The following is an 18028-nucleotide window of genomic DNA, read 5'->3' on the forward strand; positions in this document are numbered from 1 at the left end:
CTCACATTGTTCCCTTTCTCCATCCATCCAGGTCCATCCTCACCGGCTTGTTCCCTCCAACCTCGGGCTCTGCTACCATCTACGGCCACGATATTCGGACAGAGATGGATGAGATCCGGAAGAACCTGGGCATGTGTCCCCAGCACAACGTGCTCTTCGACAGGCTGACAGTGGAGGAGCACCTCTGGTTCTACTCGCAGCTCAAGAGCATGGCGGAGGAGGAGATCCGCAAGGAGATGGACAAGTAGGCCCCCCCGGCTCCTTTTGCTCCATCCATGACTTTTTCTCCATCCGTGCCTTTTGCATGATTGGGTCCTTTTTCTGCTGGCTGTGCTGTGGTGGGTGATCTGGGAGCAGAGATGTTCCCCAAGCGCTTTCCAAAACCTTGGGGTATCAGGCTGTGATATCAGCAGAAGATGCTTCTGTAGCCTGGCTGCAGCTGGGCTGTTCCAGCGGCTGAGGGCCATGGGACACACGGGGAAGAGGTCTTGCATGCTCCCCATAGGCACTGGGTGCCAGTGTGGCCCCCACAACATCCCTGGTGCTTCTCCCCTGTCCCCAGGATGATTGAGGACCTGGAGCTCTCCAACAAGCGCCATTCCCTGGTGCAGACCCTCTCAGGGGGCATGAAGAGGAAGCTGTCGGTGGCCATTGCGTTCGTGGGCGGGTCACGGGCCGTGATCTTGGATGAGCCCACGGCTGGCGTAGACCCCTACGCACGCAGGGCCATCTGGGACCTGATCCTCAAGTACAAGCCAGGTGAGCGGAGGTGGGCAGAGCCCAACATTGCTCCTCTGGCTGCGGTGGCCCTGGCCTCTCTGATGAGGCTCTGTGCCACTCTCAGGGAGGACCATCCTGCTCTCCACGCACCACATGGACGAGGCTGACCTACTGGGTGACCGTATCGCCATCATTTCCCATGGCAAGCTCAAGTGCTGCGGCTCTCCACTTTTCCTCAAGAGCACCTATGGCGACGGCTACAAGCTGACGGTGGTGAAGAAGCAGTCGGACACCAGGAATGGCACAGGTCTGGGGGGCAGTGGGACCCCGTGTTTCAAGGAGTGAATAGGACTCCTTGAAACTAGGACTTCTTCAGCTCAGGAAATGAATGAGAGGTCAACACCCAAGTGCTCCCACCCCGAGTCTCCTTAGGCCACACGGAGGGTGGAGGGGGACGGAGTGGGGGTGTGGGAGGTGACATTGCTCAGCCTTGATTTCTCCCGTCTGGGTCCCAGGTTAGACCCTGTGTGGTGGCATTTGCCTCCAGCTGCGTGGTGGCCCATGGGCTGCCCACCGAGATCCAGCATGGGCCACGGTGCAGAGCACCGTCCCCAGGGCCGGGCAGGGCAGCTGGGAAACCTCCAGCACCCGGCGATGGAAGCTGGAGGAGGCTCCGCAGTGCTGGGGTGGAGCGTGGACATGGTGGGTCCTGGTGGGAGGCTGGGTGAGAAGTGACCGACCGGTGCTGCTCCTCCGCTGCAGAGCCGGGCCAGCCACACAGCCCCCTGGCCCACTCCTCCGTCAGCCCCTGCTCCGAGCCCCGCGTCTCCCAGTTCATCAAGAAATATGTGGCCTCCTGCCTCCTCATCTCGGACACCAACACTGAGCTCTCCTACATCCTTCCCAGCGAGGCTGTCAAGAAGGGCTGCTTCGAGAGGCTCTTCCAGGTACCCACAGGGGCTGGTGGGGTGGGCAGCAGGCGGTCGCGGGGGGCCATGGCACTGCGGGTGCCTCCTGCCCTCCTCACACAGCGCTTTGCTCCCACAGCACTTGGAGCAGAGCCTGGAGGAGCTGGACCTCACCAGTTTTGGGCTGATGGACACCACGCTGGAGGAAGTCTTCCTGAAGGTGTCCGAGGAGGACCAGTCTCTGGAGAACAGCGACGCGGGTACGGGTGGCGGGGGGGGCACAGGGTGCTGCTGGGACTGGCGAGGGGCTGTGTGCCTTTGCGTGGGCTTGGTGGCTCCTCTCCCCTTGCGTGTGGCCACAGGAGTCTCCTTTCCCAAGGGAAGGAGTCATCTCCAGTGGAGCCCATCCCAGCCAAGGGCTGCTGGCCTCTGCTCTGCTCCGGGTTTGCAGAGCAGATCCGTCCCCACTCTGTGCCACACCAAGGTGAAGGGTGGCATGGCCAGTGGCAACCCCCCTTCTCCTTCCAGACATGAAGGAGTCCAAGAAGGATGCCTTGCGACCACCTGTCCCTGAGCTGGGCCTGAAGCCCGAGGCCAATGGGGAGCCCCTTGCCGAAGCGGCCGTGCCGGAGAAGCCGGAGGTGGAGCTCAGCAACCTGGTGACCTGCTCCAAGCTGGCGCAGTCGCAGGCATCCCTGCACTCAGCCTCCTCGGTGGGCTCCGTGCGGGGCGACGAAGGTGGGGCTTATTCCGAATTCTTTGGGGATTACGCGCCCCTGTTCGATAACCGGCAGGACCCCGATAACATCAGTCTGCAAGGTTCGTGCCGCCGGTGCCCGGCCAGCGGCAGGGGCCAGGGGAGGCGCTCGGCTGGGAGGCGGGGGGCGGCCGGGGCGGTGACAGCGCCCGTCCCTGCACCCAACAGGGCAGAGCTGGCCCTGGCCGGGGCGGGTGGGTGTGCCGGGGGTGGGAGGCCGTGCCTGCCACGGTGAGACCCTGTGGCGGGTCTGATGATGTGTCCGCCGATGCTGCACCCAGAGAGCCGCAGCCTGGGTGGGAGGGCTGGGAGCAGATGCTTTCACCAGTTTGCACCCCAAAACTGGTTGCATGTACACGGGGGAAGTCCCGTGCTGAGACACAGAAACAGCAGGCGCGGGCGCAGCTCTGCCCTTTGCCTCCCCCGGCTCCCACGAGTGTCCCCTTGCAGACCCACCCCACTAACGCGCTCACACCTCCTGCTGGGGCCCGGTCGCCTTGGCTCCTCTTGGCCCTTGGGCACAGAGTCGTCTTCCAGCTGGTGGCTTCGCCCTCATTACCCTGAGCTGGGCTCGGGGCGCTCCCTGCCCAGCTGCTGGGATTGCCAGAGGACGGAGGATGCAAGCAGGCGCCCGGAGGCTGCCGTTTTATTCACAAATCCTTTTCTGGGTTATCCCAGCCGCTCTTGTCGTGTTTAATTCAGGGATGCGGCACCCTGCCTCCCCAGCCAGGGCTGCTCCGAGCGTTGTGATTTGGGGTGCAGGAGGCAGAGCCAAGATGGTGCTGCAGCAGAGCTCCCCGAGCCCCAGCCCTGCACCCGCTGCTTCGCTGGGTCCCACCACCCGTGTCCCGTCCTCCCTTTCTGACTACGCTGACCCCTCACCAGCTGGGAGAACTGATGGGAAAATGGGGCGGTTCTGCCAAAAAGCACCAATATAGATTGTTTTTTAAAAACTATTGCCTGAATTTCCCATTTTGGGCCAAGAGGAACCCGCCAGCCAGCTGCCTCGCTTCACACCGCAGTGCTGCCGTGGCTCGGTGGTTGTCAGGGTTGGGTGCTGCCCTGTCCCTCGGGGTGGCTGTGCCCGGCTCGGTGCCTGGCTCGGCTCCCTGGGGGCCAAGGCGGGCACAGGAGTGGCTGTACCAGGGGGGGTGACGTCCTTCTCCCCTCCTAGAGCAAGAGGTGGAGGCAGAGGACCACGACCTGGCTGGGCAGGGGAGCTTCAAGCTGGAGGGCTCGTGGCTGAAGCTGCGCCAGTTCCACGGGCTGATCGTCAAACGCTTCCACTGCGCCAAGCGCAACACCAAGGCCCTCTTCTCGCAGATCCTCCTGCCCGCCTTCTTCGTCTGTGTGGCCATGACGGTGGCACTCTCTGTGCCCGAAATAGGTGCGTGCGAGCCACCCACCTGCACACTGGGGGCTACTGGTGGCCCTTTCTGCCTGCCCCAGTGTGACTGGTGGGGATGCTGGCTGGGGGAAGGACAAGGACAAGGCTCGGCCAGTCTGCCTGTGCACGGCGGTGCTGCGGGTGTGAACAGGTTCTGTCCTTGTCCCCGCAGGTGACCTGCCGCCCCTCATCCTCTCGCCATCGCAGTACCACAACTACACCCAGCCTAAGGGCAACTTCATTCCTTACGCCAACGAGGAGCGGCGTGAGTACCGGTGAGAGCTGCCACTCGCTGGTGACCAGCGACCCATGCCCCATCCCTGTCTTCATCCCTGGGACTGCGATGGGGGGCAGCAGCGAGGGCAGCCCACAGCGGGGCTGGACCCAGGGCTGGCTCAGGCTTGGAGCAGAGCCCGGCCAGTGCCACGTCCCCTGGCAGAAAGCAGCCTCCATCCTCCCCAGGGTGTCTCTGGGAGGGGCGTCAGCCCTGGCGCTGGCTGCGGTGGGTAGCTTGGCTGTGTATGCCCTTTGGTGCCGTAAGTGCCAAGGCCTTGGGGAGGTCCCAGCAGAAGATGGCCAAGGTGGTGAGACCCGTGTCTCAGGCTCCTTGCTCCTCCTCACCTGCTCCTCTCCCTGCAGCATCAGGCTGTCTCCCGATGCCAGCCCCCAGCAGCTGGTGAACACCTTCCATCTGCCCTCTGGCGTGGGGGCCACCTGCGTGCTCAAGACGGCCTTCAACAACACGTTGGACCAGCCCATGCAGACCCTCAACCTCAACAGCAATGAGTCCAAGATGCTGGCGGCCAAGTACTTCGATGCCATGTGCATCGATTCCTTCACCCAGGGCCTGCCACTCTCCAACTTTGTGCCGCCACCTCCATCCCCAGCTCCCTCTGACTACCCCATCTCAGTGGATGAGGACCTGCTCCGTGCCTGGAACTCCACGACCTTTTCCTCCACTGTCAAAGGTATCACTTGCGTGTGGTGTTCGAGTGTGTCCAGCCCTGGGATTGCTCTCCAGCCGGGAGATGATATATCTCCCCCGCAGAAGCAGCTCCAGGAAGTGCCTCTCAGTTTGGCCTGGCCACAGCAGAGCATTGCATCACTGGGCTGAACTTCAGCTCAGCGCTGGTGCTGGCCCTGGAGCACCGCTGCCCATTCAGCCCGGGCAGTGCTGGCGGAGCTGTCCGGGATGGTGACACCATTGAGAGCCCTGTGGCCAGCCCCTGTATGTCACCCTCGATGGGCCATGCTCCCTAGCCAATGCCTTTTCCAGCCACACTCCATGCCCCCTCGCTGAACCATTTCTGTCCTCTCAAAGGACAGATGTGTCCCCACATCCATCTCTTGGTCCCTCTCGGTCACCAGGGCACAAAAGCCCTCTTGCAGTCCGGGCTCTGCTGCCTCCCTGCCTGGCTGAGATCCCTGGGCTCAGCCTCTCGCCCCACATCGTCCCAGGCAGCCGGGGTGGGCAGGAGCCTGGCTGTGAGCTGCCCTCTCTGCTCCTCAGAGACCGTCACCTCAGCCCCCGCCCTGCCCCGCATCGTCCATGAGCCCATCAGATGCACGTGCTCCATGCAGGGCACCGGCTTCTCCTGCCCCAGTGGTGTGGGGGGCCACCCCCCACAGATGAAGGTGGTGACGGGGGACATCCTGGCAGACATCACAGGGCGCAACGTCTCCGAGTATCTGCTCTACACCTCGGACCGCTTCCGGCTGCACAGGCAAGAGGGGAGGCTGGGAGGGTCTGCCCTGTGCCATGGAGCACAAAGTGGGGGACTGGGGACTTGGGGACACATGCCCAGAGTGCTGATGGGAGCCAGGAGCATGCTCGAGCATGGCCGTCCTCCTGGAGGTAGGGGACAGCGGTCACAGCTTCTCAGTGGTGCCTTGTCCCGCAGGTACGGGGCGCTCACCTTTGGCAACGTCCAGAAATCCATCCCGGCTTCCTTCGGGGCCAGGGCCCCTGCCACAGTGCGCAAGATCGCCGTCCGGAGAACGGCCCAGGTGGGACCACGCCGCATCCCGCGGGAGCTGGGTGGGCAGCAGCAGCCATGGCACGGGTGGGCAGGAGAAGGGGGCAGGCAGCGCTGCCTGCACGGCAGGGACCCCTCGCCCTCAGCTCTGCAGTAGTGCTTTCACCCGAGGAATCCGGTGGGGCTCTCGCCACCGTGGGGCTCTCAACCCATGGGGTGCTTAGCAGCTCCCACCCCAGCGGGCCTGGCCCAGCAGGGCCAGCAGTGGCCTGCCCTCCCCACCGCCATGAGCGCAGGAAGCCTGCCCTGTGGCTGTCCCATCCCATCCCGCCCCATCCCTCCCTTCCAGTACGTCTGCCGTGGGCCTGGCTCTCTTGCCTCCTCCTCTCACTCTTATCTGCTCTTCCAGGTCTTCTACAACAACAAGGGCTACCACAGCATGCCCACCTACCTCAACGCTCTCAACAACGCCATCCTGCGAGCCAACTTGCCCAAGAGCAAAGGCAACCCCGCTGCCTATGGTGAGCATCTGGAGGCGTTTAAGGGCAGAAGCATGTCAGGAACAGCTTTAGGGCATGGTCCAACCAGGCTCTAAAGGGAAATGTGCCCCCTTGCACCAAGCAGGAATGGGCCCAGTTGGGGTGGGGTGGGGGTCACGCACCTTGGCTATCAGATCTGGGCTAGGCAGATCTCTCTGAGGGCTGGGGGGGGGCAGAATGTCCCAAAGTGCTATCTGAAGGCACCTGGGCTTGTGACGTGTCCGAGGATGCTCTCTGCCAGCTGGTGAAGGAGGACTTGGCTTCAAGGTGCTCGATTGCTGCAGACAGCTCAGCTCCCGCTGAGCTGCAGGGAAGAAACCAGTCCTCCCCCCTCCTCAGAGCCAGGACCAGGCAGGATGGGGGCAAGATTTTCTGTCCTGAGCCATCTTTCACACTCCCATGTTTCTTCTTGGGCCTTCTTGCAGGCATTACAGTCACCAACCACCCCATGAACAAGACGAGTGCCAGCCTGTCCCTGGATTACCTGTAGGTCCCGGGAATGCGTTTGAGGGAGGGTGGCCGTGGCCTGGGAGGGAGGAGGGAGCTCCTCGCCATGATTTGCAGGGGAGCGCGGAGGCTTCTGCCCTGCAGGCTGCGTGGGGGGGACTGGGTGGCTGTGACGTGGGGGTCCCTGTGCTGTGCCCTGCCCTGTGCACAGCAACTGTCCCGCGGGTGCCAGGATGGGTGGCCCTTCCCTGGGCAGCTGAGGGTGACTGGGTTCCTGCTCTCCTTCTTGCTCTCCGCGCAGCCTGCAAGGCACAGACGTGGTGATTGCCATCTTCATCATCGTGGCCATGTCCTTCGTGCCAGCCAGCTTTGTGGTGTTCCTGGTCGCTGAAAAGGCCACCAAGGCCAAACACCTGCAGTTTGTGAGCGGCTGCGACCCTGTCATCTACTGGTTGGCCAACTACGTGTGGGACATGGTGAGCAGGGCACGCGGCCCCACCGGCTGAGCCCCCAGGGCTGGGTGCGTGGGTGGACGGTCACAGAAGTTTCTGTCTTTTCCAGCTGAACTACCTGGTGCCGGCCACCTGCTGCATCATCATCCTGTTTGTGTTCGACCTCCCGGCGTACACCTCTCCCACTAACTTCCCTGCCGTCCTCTCCCTCTTCCTGCTCTACGGGTACGTTGCTCAGAGGGGTGGTCAGGCCGTGCTGGTGGGTCCCTCCAGTGCCCTGTCTGCACCGTGGCTATGCCAACAGGGTCTGGCCTTGCCTTTGGCCTTGCCCTTGCCCATCTGGCTGACGTTCTGCAGCTCCAGTAGCTGGTGGGCTGCAAGGGCTGGGGTGGGAGAGCCCAGGGAGGACGGGGCTGGGAGATGGGCAATCCCAAAGCTCAACAGTTGGCGCTGCCCGGTCACTCTCCTGCCACGCTGATGTGCACTCCTGCCACTTGCCTTCCCAGCTGGTCCATCACCCCCATCATGTACCCGGCCTCCTTCTGGTTCGAGGTGCCCAGCTCCGCCTACGTCTTCCTCATCGTCATCAACCTCTTCATTGGCATCACAGCCACTGTTGCCACGTTCCTGCTGCAGCTCTTTGAGCATGACAAGGTATGGGATTCACAGCTCTGCCTGGGGCCACCAGGAAGGGAGGAGCTGCCACTGGGTGGTGGGACAGCTTCAGGCTGGGAGGGACCTCAGGAGGTCTCTGCTCCAAACTCCTGCCTCCAGCAGGGTCAGCTATGAGACCTAACCGGGCTGTATCTTGGTGGGGATCCTGATCCTACCATGCGCTCACGGTTCTCAGGGGTGTTTCTGATGGTCGTGTCCTCTCTGCCCGTCCCCCCCAGGATCTGAAGGTGGTGAACAGCTACCTGAAGAGCTGCTTCCTTGTATTCCCTAACTACAACCTGGGCCATGGCTTGATGGAGATGGCCTACAACGAGTACATCAACGAGTACTATGCCAAGATCGGTATGGCCTCTTGTTCCCTCCCTCTCTTGCTTCAGGGCATGTGGGGCTGGGGGGGAACCATGGTGCTGGCACATCCCCTCCGCCTGCCCTGTGGGGCTTCCTGAGGCCCAGAGCAACCTGGAGCAAAAAGCCAGGGGACGTGAACTAGACTGGGGCACAGGAAGAGGTTGAGGGTCATCTGTGACGTGGTGCTGGTGACGCTGAAAATGGTTCCTTGGGCCATCCCAAATAGCAGCCCTACAGGGAGAGGAGATGTGAGCCCTGGCAGAATCGTGCATTTCTGCTGCTGTTGCCCACTCCCCGGGGCAGGATGCCATGGTGGAGCCATGGTGGGACTGTGGTGGGCCGTGGTGGGGCCGTGCCGTGATATGGGGGATGGGGACTGCAAGGGCTCTTTTCCTTCAGACGTGGTCTCTTGCTTGCAGGGCCACGCTGCCCAGCCAAAATGAGCTTTTTGCTACCCGCGGCTTCAGCTTGGCCTCAAAAAGCTCTTGCTGCTCTCTGCTTCTCTAGCAGCTCCCGTGTGTAACCTGGGTGCTGCTGACATCACGAGGGGCAATTTTGGGGCGGGATCTGACAAATCCATGCGATACCCGCTCTCGGTTGGATTGAGTCATCCTAGTGAGGTTGAAAAGGGCAAGACGATTTCAACAGCACACGCACTGCGAATGGAAAGCCTTGTTGTGACCAGCCCTGGTGCCAGCAGCACTGACCAGCCCCGGCAGCTGCGGCAGGGTGGCAGGGCAATGTCATTGTCACAGGGCAGCTCAAGACATTACGACCAGCTTGTCCCCACAGGAAGGTGTCCCCAGCTTCTCTCTCCTCTTCCTCCCACTCAGGGCAGTTCGATAAAATGAAATCGCCTTTCGAATGGGACATCGTGACGCGGGGGCTCGTTGCCATGACAATTGAAGGCTTTGTCGGCTTCTTCATCACCATCATGTGCCAGTACAACTTCTTCCGGAAGCCCCAGTGAGTGTGGCTGGGGAGCGGGGGGCAGGCTAGGGGGAACTGGCCGTGGGGAAAAGCTTTGCCATCAGGAGCCCTTAGCTCAGGGCCGCCCCTCTGGTGGGTGCGAGCTGGGGGAGCTGCCCGTCCCTGGCAGGGATGCGGACGGGCGGCTCCCGTGCTGCATCCCCACCCTGCCTCACACACCCTCCTGCAGGCGACTGCCCGTCTCCACCAAACCCATCGAGGACGACATCGATGTGGCCAACGAGCGGCACCGTGTCCTGCGCGGCGATGCCGACAATGACATGCTGAAGATTGAAAACCTCACCAAGGTGCAGCAGCAGGACGGCGGCAGCGGGGGATGCGCAGGGGCTGCAAGGAGACACCTTGGAGCTGCCCCATCCAAGGGACGTGGGTTGGGGCTGGGGTCCAGGCACCTTGCAGCAGGCTGAGCCCCCATCCCCTGCCCCACCAGGTATACAAGTCCCGCAAGATCGGGCGCATCCTGGCCGTGGACCGGCTGTGCGTGGGCGTGCGGCCCGGGGAGTGCTTCGGGCTGCTGGGCGTCAACGGCGCGGGCAAGACAACCACCTTCAAGATGCTGACGGGGGATGAGAGCACCACGGGTGGAGAGGCCTTCGTTAACGGGCACAGGTTGGGGAGCACGGGCTGGGCGGGAGGTGGGGACTGCCCACTGTCCTGGGGACGGGACAGGGCCTGCTTGGTGGGGGGGGCGTCTCCCAGGATGAAGCAGCCCGAGTCTGCCCATGTGGCTCCGTGGGACTCTGCAGCCCTGTGTCCTGCTGGGCTGACCGTCATCTGGGGAGTGGCAAGTGACATCGGCTCTTAGCCAAGGCTGCCCATGGGGGGTTATCCGGTAGAAGATGCTCCAGTATAAAGGCGTGTGAAAGCGGGGTGAGCAATGGGGTGCTCCTGAAAAGCAATTCCTTCTCCCCCCGGCCCCTCCATCCTCTCCCACAGCATCCTGAAGGAGCTCCTGCAGGTCCAGCAGAGCTTAGGCTACTGCCCCCAGTTTGATGCGCTCTTTGATGAGCTGACGGCCCAGGAGCACCTGGAGCTCTACACCCGTCTGCGTGGCATCCCCTGGAAGGACGAGGAGCGGGTAGGGCTCCGGGCAGGCGATTGCCAGCACCCGAGGGCTGGCAGTGTGCCTCGGGAACAGCATATCCCTGGGCACCAGTGGGGACTGAGCTGGTGCCACTGCCCCCACAGCAGTGCCGCCCCAGTGGCACACCCACATGGGATGCTGGGACTGGGCACGTGGTGCTCACAGGCCCCCGCTGACACTCATGGTCGTGCCAGGGACTGCTGCGGGGCTCCCCTGACTGGCACATTGCTTGTGGGTCCCTCGGCAGCTGGCCCACACCACAGAGCCCAACCGCTTGCCCGCTGCCAGCTCTGCCAGCCCTGTGGTCTTGGCAGGATGACAGTAGCCCCCCACACCTTGCAGGTGGTCAAGTGGGCACTGAAGAAGCTGGAGCTGACCAAGTACGCCGACAAGCCCGCCAGCACCTACAGCGGAGGCAACAAGAGGAAGCTGTCCACAGCCATTGCGCTCATCGGATACCCGGCCTTCATCTTCCTGGTGCGTCCCGGGCTCCAGCACCCTGCCCACAGCATCCTCCTCCCACCTGCCACATCCCTGGGGCTGGTGCCGGGATAGGGTGGAGAAATGGCCCTGGGTGGGAGCTGCCTGCCCCCGGCTCCTCCACAAGTGTCCTGGGGTGTGGGATGGTGGGAAGGGGGTGGTGGGGTTCCCCCAGGGGCTGACATGCCTGAGGGTGCTGTCTGTCCCGCAGGATGAGCCCACCACGGGGATGGACCCCAAGGCACGGCGCTTCCTCTGGAACCTCATCCTGGACGTCATCAAAACGGGTCGCTCTGTGGTGCTCACGTCCCACAGGTCCGGGGGGGAGGTTCTGGCTGCACCCGCGATGCCTCTGGGGTGCTGTGTGGGTGGGAGGGGGCTCTTCGGTCCCTGGAGGATGGCATTCAGCAGGGGCACGGGGAGCAGAGGGAATCTGGGACACCCTCTGTTGCCTTCTCCCATCCCTGGTGGCGGGGCCACAGCACCCAGGGGATGGCCTGGGGAGCTCGGCTCCCCGCCTGCCCCAGCTGTGGCCCCTGGCACTGTCCCTCTGTGCCACCCTGCTGAAGTCTGCCCTGTCTCCCCAGCATGGAGGAGTGCGAGGCGCTCTGCACCCGCCTGGCCATCATGGTGAACGGGCGGCTCAAGTGTCTCGGCAGCATCCAACACCTGAAGAACCGGTAAGAGCCTGGAGGGGTCCAGCGCCCCGGGTGTGCTGCAGGGCGGGAGAGGGCCGGGCCCCCACGTCAAGGTGATGGCACGGCACCCACAGCGAGACGTCAGCACTTCGTGTGGGTGCTGCTTTGGAGGGTGGGCAGGGGATGGGCTCGCTCGGGTGGGTGCAGCGGCTGCTGAAGAGCATCATCCCCTTCCCTGGGGTCAGTCCTTCCCCCGAGAGGTGCAGGCAGGGGGCCGGGTCCTCACGGGGTCCTTTGTCCCCTTGCAGGTTCGGAGATGGCTACATGATCACGGTGCGCACCAAGTCCAGCCTCAACGTCAAGGAGGTGGTGAGGTTCTTCAACCGCAACTTCCCCGAGGCCATCCTCAAGGTGAGCTCCCTGTGGTGATGGTGGCATCCCCTGCCAGCCCCCGCCTCGGAGTGCAAACAGCCTCAAGGGACACCTCTGTGGGACCCCCTTCAGGGTGATGGGAGGGGGTCTGGCAGTGACGGCTTGGGTGTCACCTCCATGTCCCCTGCAGGAGCGGCACCACACCAAGGCCCAGTACCAGCTGAAGTCGGACCAGATCTCACTGGCACAGGTCTTCAGCAAGATGGAGCAGGTGGTGGATGTGCTGGGCATTGAAGACTACTCCGTCAGCCAGACCACACTGGACAACGTGAGAGCAGGGATGGCACGGGCGGCTGGGTGCTTGTCCCCAGGGAGGGTGGCTGTGCCTGGAGGGGTGGCTGTGACAAAGTGCCTGGCAGAAACCACCTTTGGGACGGGAGCTGGAGCTAGGTGGGGGGCATGGTGGCAGCCACAGCCTGGTGGGATGCACTGGGGCCTGTCTCCCATGGTATGGATGGCGGGTGAGGGGTGGCCAGGGAGTGGAGGTGCTTGTGGGGGTCATAGAATCACAGAATGGTTCAGGTTGGAAGGGACCTTAAAGATCATCCAGTGCCACCTCTGCCCTGGGCAGGGACACCTCCCACCAGCCCAGGTTGCTCCAAGCCCCGTCCAACCTGGCCTTGAACCCCTCCAGGGATGGGGCAGCCACAGCTTCTCTGGGCAACCTGGGCCAGGGGCTCACCGCCCTCACAGCCAAGAATTTCTTCCTAATATCTAATCTAAATCTCCCCTCTTGCAGTTTGAAACCATTCCCCCTTGTCCCATGGCTCCCCTCCCTGCTCCAAAGTCCCTCCCCATCCTTCCTGTAGGCCACCTTCAGGGACTGGAAGGGGCTGAAAGGTCTCCGCGGAGCCTTCTCTTCTCCAGGCTGAACCCCCCCCAGCTCTCTCAGCCTGTCCTCACAGCAGAGGGGCTCCAGCCCTTTGATCATCTTTGAGGCCTCCTCTGGCCCTGCTCCAACAGGTCCATGTCCTTCTTGTGCTGAGGGCTCCAGAGCTGGACACAGCACTCCAGGTGGGGTCTCCCCGGAGCGGAGCAGAGGGGCAGAATCCCCCCCCTTGCCCTCCTGCCCACGCTTCTTTTGATGCAGCCCAGGACACGGTTGGCTTTCTGGGCTGCACGCGTGCATTGCCTGCTTGTGTTGAGCTTCTCGTCCACCAGCACCCCAAAGTCCTTCTCCTCAGGGCTGCTCTCAAGCCATTCTCTGCCCAGCCTGTATTTGTGCCTGGGATTGCCCTGACCCATGTGCAGGACCTTGCACTTGGCCTGGTTGAACTTCATGAGGCTCACACAGACCCACCTCTCCGGCCTGCCCAGGTCCCTCTGGATGGCATCCCTCCCCTCCAGCGTGTTGACCACACCACACAGCTTGGTGTCATTGGCAAACTTGCTGAGGGTGCCCTCGATCCCACTGTCCATGTTGCCGACAAAGATGTTAAACAGCACCGGTCCCCGTACTGACCCCTGAGGAACACCACTCGTCACTGGTTTCCACTTGGACATTGAGCCATTGACCGCAACCCTTTGAGTGCAGCCATCTGGCCAGTTCCTTATGCACCAAGTGGTCCATCCATCAATTCCATGCCTTTCCAATTTAGAGACCAGGATGTCGTGCGGGACAGTGTCAAAAGCTTTGCATAAGTCCAGGTAGATGACGTTGGTTGCCCTCCCGTTATCTACCAGCGCTGTGGCAACATTGTAGAAGGCCACCAAATTTGTCAGGCGCGACTTGCCTTTGGTGAAGCCATGTTGGCTGTCACCAATCACCTCCTTATTTTCCATGTGCCTCAGCAGAGATTCCAGAAGAATCTGCTCCATGACCTTGCCGGGCACAGAGGTGAGACTGACCGGCCTGTAGTTCCCTGGGTCTTCCTTTTTTTCCCTTTTTGAAAATGGGGGTTATGTTCCCCTTTTCCAGCCAGCGAGAGCTTCGCCAGATTGCCACAACTCTTCAAACATAACGGAAAGCGGCTCGGCGACTTCTTCATCCGCCAGTTCCCTCAGGACCCGTGGATGGATTTCATCAGGTCCCATGGACTTATGTACCTTCAGGTTCCTCAGGTGGTCCCAAACCTGATCATCTACAGTGGGCGGTTCTTCATTCTCACAGGCCCTGCCTTTGCGTTCTGCAACTTGGGCGGTGTAGTTAGAAGCCTTGGCGTTGAAGACCGAGGTGAAAAAGTCATTCAGCACCTCAGCCTTCTCCAGATCCTGGGTGACCAGGTCTCCTGTTTCCTTCCGGAGAGGGCCCACGTTTTCTCTAGTCTTGTCTTTACCCCTGATGTACTTACAGAAGTTTTCCTTTTTATCCTTGGTGCCCCTAGCCGGATTTAATTCTATCTGGGCTTTAGCTTGCCTAATCTGGTTCCTGGCCACTTGGACAGTTTCTCTGTATTCCACCCAGTCAACCCGTCCTTGCTTCCACCCTCTGTAGGCCTCCTTTTTGCTTTTGAGCTTGTCCAGGAGCTCCTTATTCATCCATGCAGGCCTCCTGGTATTTTTACCTGACTTCTTTCTTGGGATGCACTGCTCCTGGGCTTGGAGGAGGTGATCTTTGAATACTAACCAGCTCTCTTGGGCCCCTCTCCCCTCCAGTGCTTTTTCCCATGTTACCCTGCCAAGCAGGTCCCTCAGGAGGCCAAAGTCTGCTCTCCTGAAGTCCAGGGTAGTGAGCTTGCTGCGTGCTCTCCTGAAGTCCAGGGCAGTGAGCTTGCTGCGTGCTCTCCTCGCTGCCTGAAGGATCTCGAATTCCACCATTTCATGATCACTGCAGCTGAAGCTGCCCTTGAGCTTGACACTTGCCACCAGCCCCTCCTTGTTGGTAAGGAGAAGCTCCAGCGTAGTTCCTCTCCTTGTTGGCTCCTCTACCGTTTGAAGAAGAACGTTGTCATCGACACGTTCCAAGAACTTCCTGGATTTCTTGTGCCCTGCTGTGTTGTCCTTCCAACAGATATCGGGGTGGTTGAAGTCCCCCATGAGGACCAGGGTCTGGGAACGCGATGCCGCTCCTATCTGTCTATGGAGGGCCTCATGCGCTCTGTTGTACTGGTCAGGTGGCCTCTAGCAGATCCCTACTGCAATGTCCCCTGCCCCTCTGTTCCCCCTTAATCTTGACCCATAAGCTCTCTGTTGGGTCTTCATCCATGCCCAGGTGGAGCTCCATGCATTCCAGGTGTTCATTGACGTAGAGGGTGACACCCCCTCCTCCTCTCTGTCCCTCCTGAAGAGTCTGTGTCCCTCCATTCCAACACTCCAATCGTAAGAGCCGTCCCACCACATCTCTGGGACGCCAGTAAGATGGCCCTGGAGGCGTGCGCACATCTCCAACTCTTCTTGCTTGTTCCCCACGCTGCGAGCGTTTGTGTAATGGCACCTCGGCTGGGCGCCCCATGAAGCTGACGCTGGCTGGAGCGGCTGCATTTCCTTCCTGCTGCTCTTCTCGTGGTCTTCCTCTGGGGTGTTTTATCTGTGACCCCCCCGGTTCCCGTTGCCTCAGGAGCCACTGCCTCGTCCCCATGAGACTCTGAGTGTGCTGCAGCGTACCCAGCGCATCTCGGAGCAACAGGCTGAGGGCCTTCGCTAGTGACCCATCCCTCAGACCTTGGAGCATCATCCCTCGGCTTGTCACGAGCAAGCCGGGTAATAGCCCCCTAGTTTAAAGCTCGGTCAAAGAGCCCCCCTGGCTCGTGAGCAAACACCTTCTTCCCCCTTTCGGAAAGGGGTCCCTCGCAGCCTCCTCCCCCTTTCTCCCCAGGTGTTTGTGAATTTTGCCAAGAAGCAGAGCGACAACCTGGAGCAGCAGGAGACCAGCCCCAGCTGCGCCCTGCAGTCGCCCCTGGAGCGCGTGCTGAGCCTGCTGCGCCCCCGCACCGCCCCCACGGAGCTGCGAGCCCTCGTGGTGGAGGAGCAGGAGGACCTGGAGACCGATGACGAAGGCCTCATCAGCTTTGAGGAGGAGAGGGTGAGAGGTTGTCCCCGGATCTGTGGCGTCCCTGGTCCCAGCTGTGTCCCTGCCCGGGGCGCTGGGGCTGGGTGCCACGGCACCGGGTCTCATCCAATGGAGGGGACGCGGGAGGGCTCTCTGGGAGGGGGGCCGCTTTCCCCCCCTGGCCAGACCCCGGCCCCAGCAGCGCTGGGTGTGCTGGGCAGAGCGGACAGCCCCTGCCCGGCCCAGCCCCTCAGCCCTGCCCGTCTCTGCCCGCAGGCTCAGCTCTCCTTCAACACGGACACGCTGTGCTGAGACCCCGGGGGCAGCCACCGTCCCCGGCTGTGAAGCCACCGAACCCTCTTGGCCTCTCCCCTCCCTTGGCCCCGTCGAGCGGAGCTGCCGCGGCTGGAGGCGCGTGCCAGGGAGGACAGGGCAGGGGCAGCGCTGGCCTGGACAGACCCCGCGAGCCACTGCCTGCCGGATGGCCTTCAGCTCCGGGACAGTCTCACTGCCTGGTACCAGGGGCCACCATCCTGGGCCGGCTTGTCCAGCCAGCACGTGCCAACGGACAGAGACTGCAAAGAGAAGGACACGGCTTGGTGCCAGCGCCACTGCCCCCGCACACTCCGTGGTGGGGACGAGGCCTGTGAGTGGTGCCTTTGGTTGGACACCCATGTTGCACCCAGCCGGGGAACCCTTGGCCGTGGGGACCCCCCCGTCCCTGGGCACCGGCACCCCCCAGGCCCGGCCCTGGCAGGGACAGAGGAAGGACGGCTGCTTTCGCCTTGTTCCCATACCCCTGGCTTGGCGCTTGTCCCTGGCACGGTGGAGGGCTCGGGGGCCAGCGCCGTGGGGGCAGGAGCTCTGGTGCTTCACCCGCGATTGATTTCCGTCACTGACGGGATGTCACCGGCCACCTCCGGCCTGCCTGAGACGGGGCCCACTGCTGCATCCTGCCTGCCCCACTGCTGCCAGCCGAGGGGTCCGGCCTCCCCAGCCCTGCCACGCCGGGCACTCTCCACCATCCCCGGGGCCGGGCAGCGGTGCCCCTGCAGAGGGGCACGTGGTGGGGCAGAGGGGTATTTCACAGGGTATTTCACATGCTGGCACCAGCTGTTTCTCCCCTCTGCCCCCAACCATGTCCCTCCTCCCAGAGCCCCTCACCCTGCCTCCTGCCTGCCCTCGCCGCCCGCTTCCCCCACGGCTGGGCAACGCTGCGGCTGTACCACCTTTCTGCTGTGTCCCCCTGCTTTTCCCCCTTGCCCTGACACCCCGTTGCTCTGCATCTGGCCCCGCACAGGAGCCACCTGCACTGGTTTCTTATTGTTGGTCACTGGTGCTACTGGGAGAGGCCCAGGATGGATTTTGAAGCTGGGAGTGTGGTGGCTTTGAGGTACGAGGACAAGGCAGCCCAGCTGGGCGCTGGCACAACCTGTCAGTGGGGCCCGGGGTGGTGGGAAGGGCAGGATGGACCGCGGCGGTGGGCCTGGCAGCGTCACCAGGGCCAGCAATGTCACCAGGGCTGGCAGCGGGCACCCCCTCAGCCAGCAGCGCCCCTCCTTTCTGCAGAGGGTCCTGCCACCTTGTCACCCATGGGGGCTGTGCCCGGCACCCGCAGCCCAGCAGCACCCCCCCCAGCCCGCAGCTGTGCCCAGAGGAGGGTGACAGCGTGGCATGTGATGCTGTCCCCCCTCAGCCACCCCGTGGGTGTCCCAGGCTTTGGCAGGCCCCTGAGGTGGACGTGCACAGCCCCCCTGTCCTTCCCAGGAGCGCCCAGGGCTGGGCTGCTCCCGTTGCGTCCCCGCTGCCCTTTCTGCCGCCCTGGCACAGGCTCGGCTGGAGGCCTCGGGCCGGCTCCTGCCCGCTGGCAAGTGGGCAGCCCCAGGCACCCCGGCTCGCTGCCACGGGGCAGCACGGTGCAGAAGGAGGCGGGTTTGGGCCAGCCCTGGCCCCATTCGAGGGCACAGGAGCAGGGAGAGTCCCAGGTGGCAGCTGACCCTCCACCGTCCCCGTGCCCCCTGGTCTCACCGGTCTGGTATGCCACCTGCTATAGATTGTGATACAATATACGGTATTTTCAATAGGGGAAAAATTGGGGGGAGATAAGCTCTATTTTCAGATTTTTCAGACCATATTTTTTTTAACGGCATACTGGAAACTGGGTGGTCCTGGGGTGGAGGGCATGGGTGGGCAGCCACCACCCGGGCTGGCCCCCTGCTCCCTTGCTGGGCACGCTCTGCCTTCCCAGGTGGGTGCTGGGGGACGAG

At 62.5% G+C, this 18028-nt stretch overlaps 1 protein-coding gene across 2 annotated transcripts in view; it reads left to right on the forward strand.

Moving 5' to 3' along the window:
- ABCA2 (ATP binding cassette subfamily A member 2) overlaps nucleotides 1–17933 on the forward strand; it is a 38416-nt gene extending 20483 nt beyond the window's left edge. Inside the window, exons 22-49 of one of the 2 annotated variants that reach the window (XM_054220565.1) lie at nucleotides 32–244; nucleotides 563–759; nucleotides 845–1027; nucleotides 1483–1667; nucleotides 1768–1888; nucleotides 2157–2447; nucleotides 3560–3772; nucleotides 3945–4047; nucleotides 4412–4740; nucleotides 5283–5496; nucleotides 5674–5779; nucleotides 6158–6269; nucleotides 6713–6773; nucleotides 7036–7210; nucleotides 7296–7411; nucleotides 7693–7840; nucleotides 8080–8203; nucleotides 9043–9175; nucleotides 9369–9486; nucleotides 9630–9808; nucleotides 10136–10277; nucleotides 10626–10760; nucleotides 10975–11078; nucleotides 11351–11443; nucleotides 11710–11812; nucleotides 11964–12101; nucleotides 15588–15794; nucleotides 16038–17933. In XM_054220565.1, coding sequence (XP_054076540.1) covers nucleotides 32–244; nucleotides 563–759; nucleotides 845–1027; nucleotides 1483–1667; nucleotides 1768–1888; nucleotides 2157–2447; nucleotides 3560–3772; nucleotides 3945–4047; nucleotides 4412–4740; nucleotides 5283–5496; nucleotides 5674–5779; nucleotides 6158–6269; nucleotides 6713–6773; nucleotides 7036–7210; nucleotides 7296–7411; nucleotides 7693–7840; nucleotides 8080–8203; nucleotides 9043–9175; nucleotides 9369–9486; nucleotides 9630–9808; nucleotides 10136–10277; nucleotides 10626–10760; nucleotides 10975–11078; nucleotides 11351–11443; nucleotides 11710–11812; nucleotides 11964–12101; nucleotides 15588–15794; nucleotides 16038–16073 — 4279 coding nt within the window. In that variant the 3' untranslated portion in view covers nucleotides 16074–17933. The remainder of the gene's footprint in view (nucleotides 1–31; nucleotides 245–562; nucleotides 760–844; nucleotides 1028–1482; nucleotides 1668–1767; nucleotides 1889–2156; nucleotides 2448–3559; nucleotides 3773–3944; nucleotides 4048–4411; nucleotides 4741–5282; nucleotides 5497–5673; nucleotides 5780–6157; nucleotides 6270–6712; nucleotides 6774–7035; nucleotides 7211–7295; nucleotides 7412–7692; nucleotides 7841–8079; nucleotides 8204–9042; nucleotides 9176–9368; nucleotides 9487–9629; nucleotides 9809–10135; nucleotides 10278–10625; nucleotides 10761–10974; nucleotides 11079–11350; nucleotides 11444–11709; nucleotides 11813–11963; nucleotides 12102–15587; nucleotides 15795–16037) is intronic. The other variant, XM_054220566.1, reaches the window with a different exon arrangement.
- The last annotated feature ends 95 nt before the right edge of the window (nucleotides 17934–18028 follow it).

The sequence above is a fragment of the Rissa tridactyla genome, chromosome 14 (genome assembly GCF_028500815.1).
Source record: "Rissa tridactyla isolate bRisTri1 chromosome 14, bRisTri1.patW.cur.20221130, whole genome shotgun sequence".
Taxonomy (NCBI): Eukaryota; Metazoa; Chordata; class Aves; order Charadriiformes; family Laridae; genus Rissa; species Rissa tridactyla.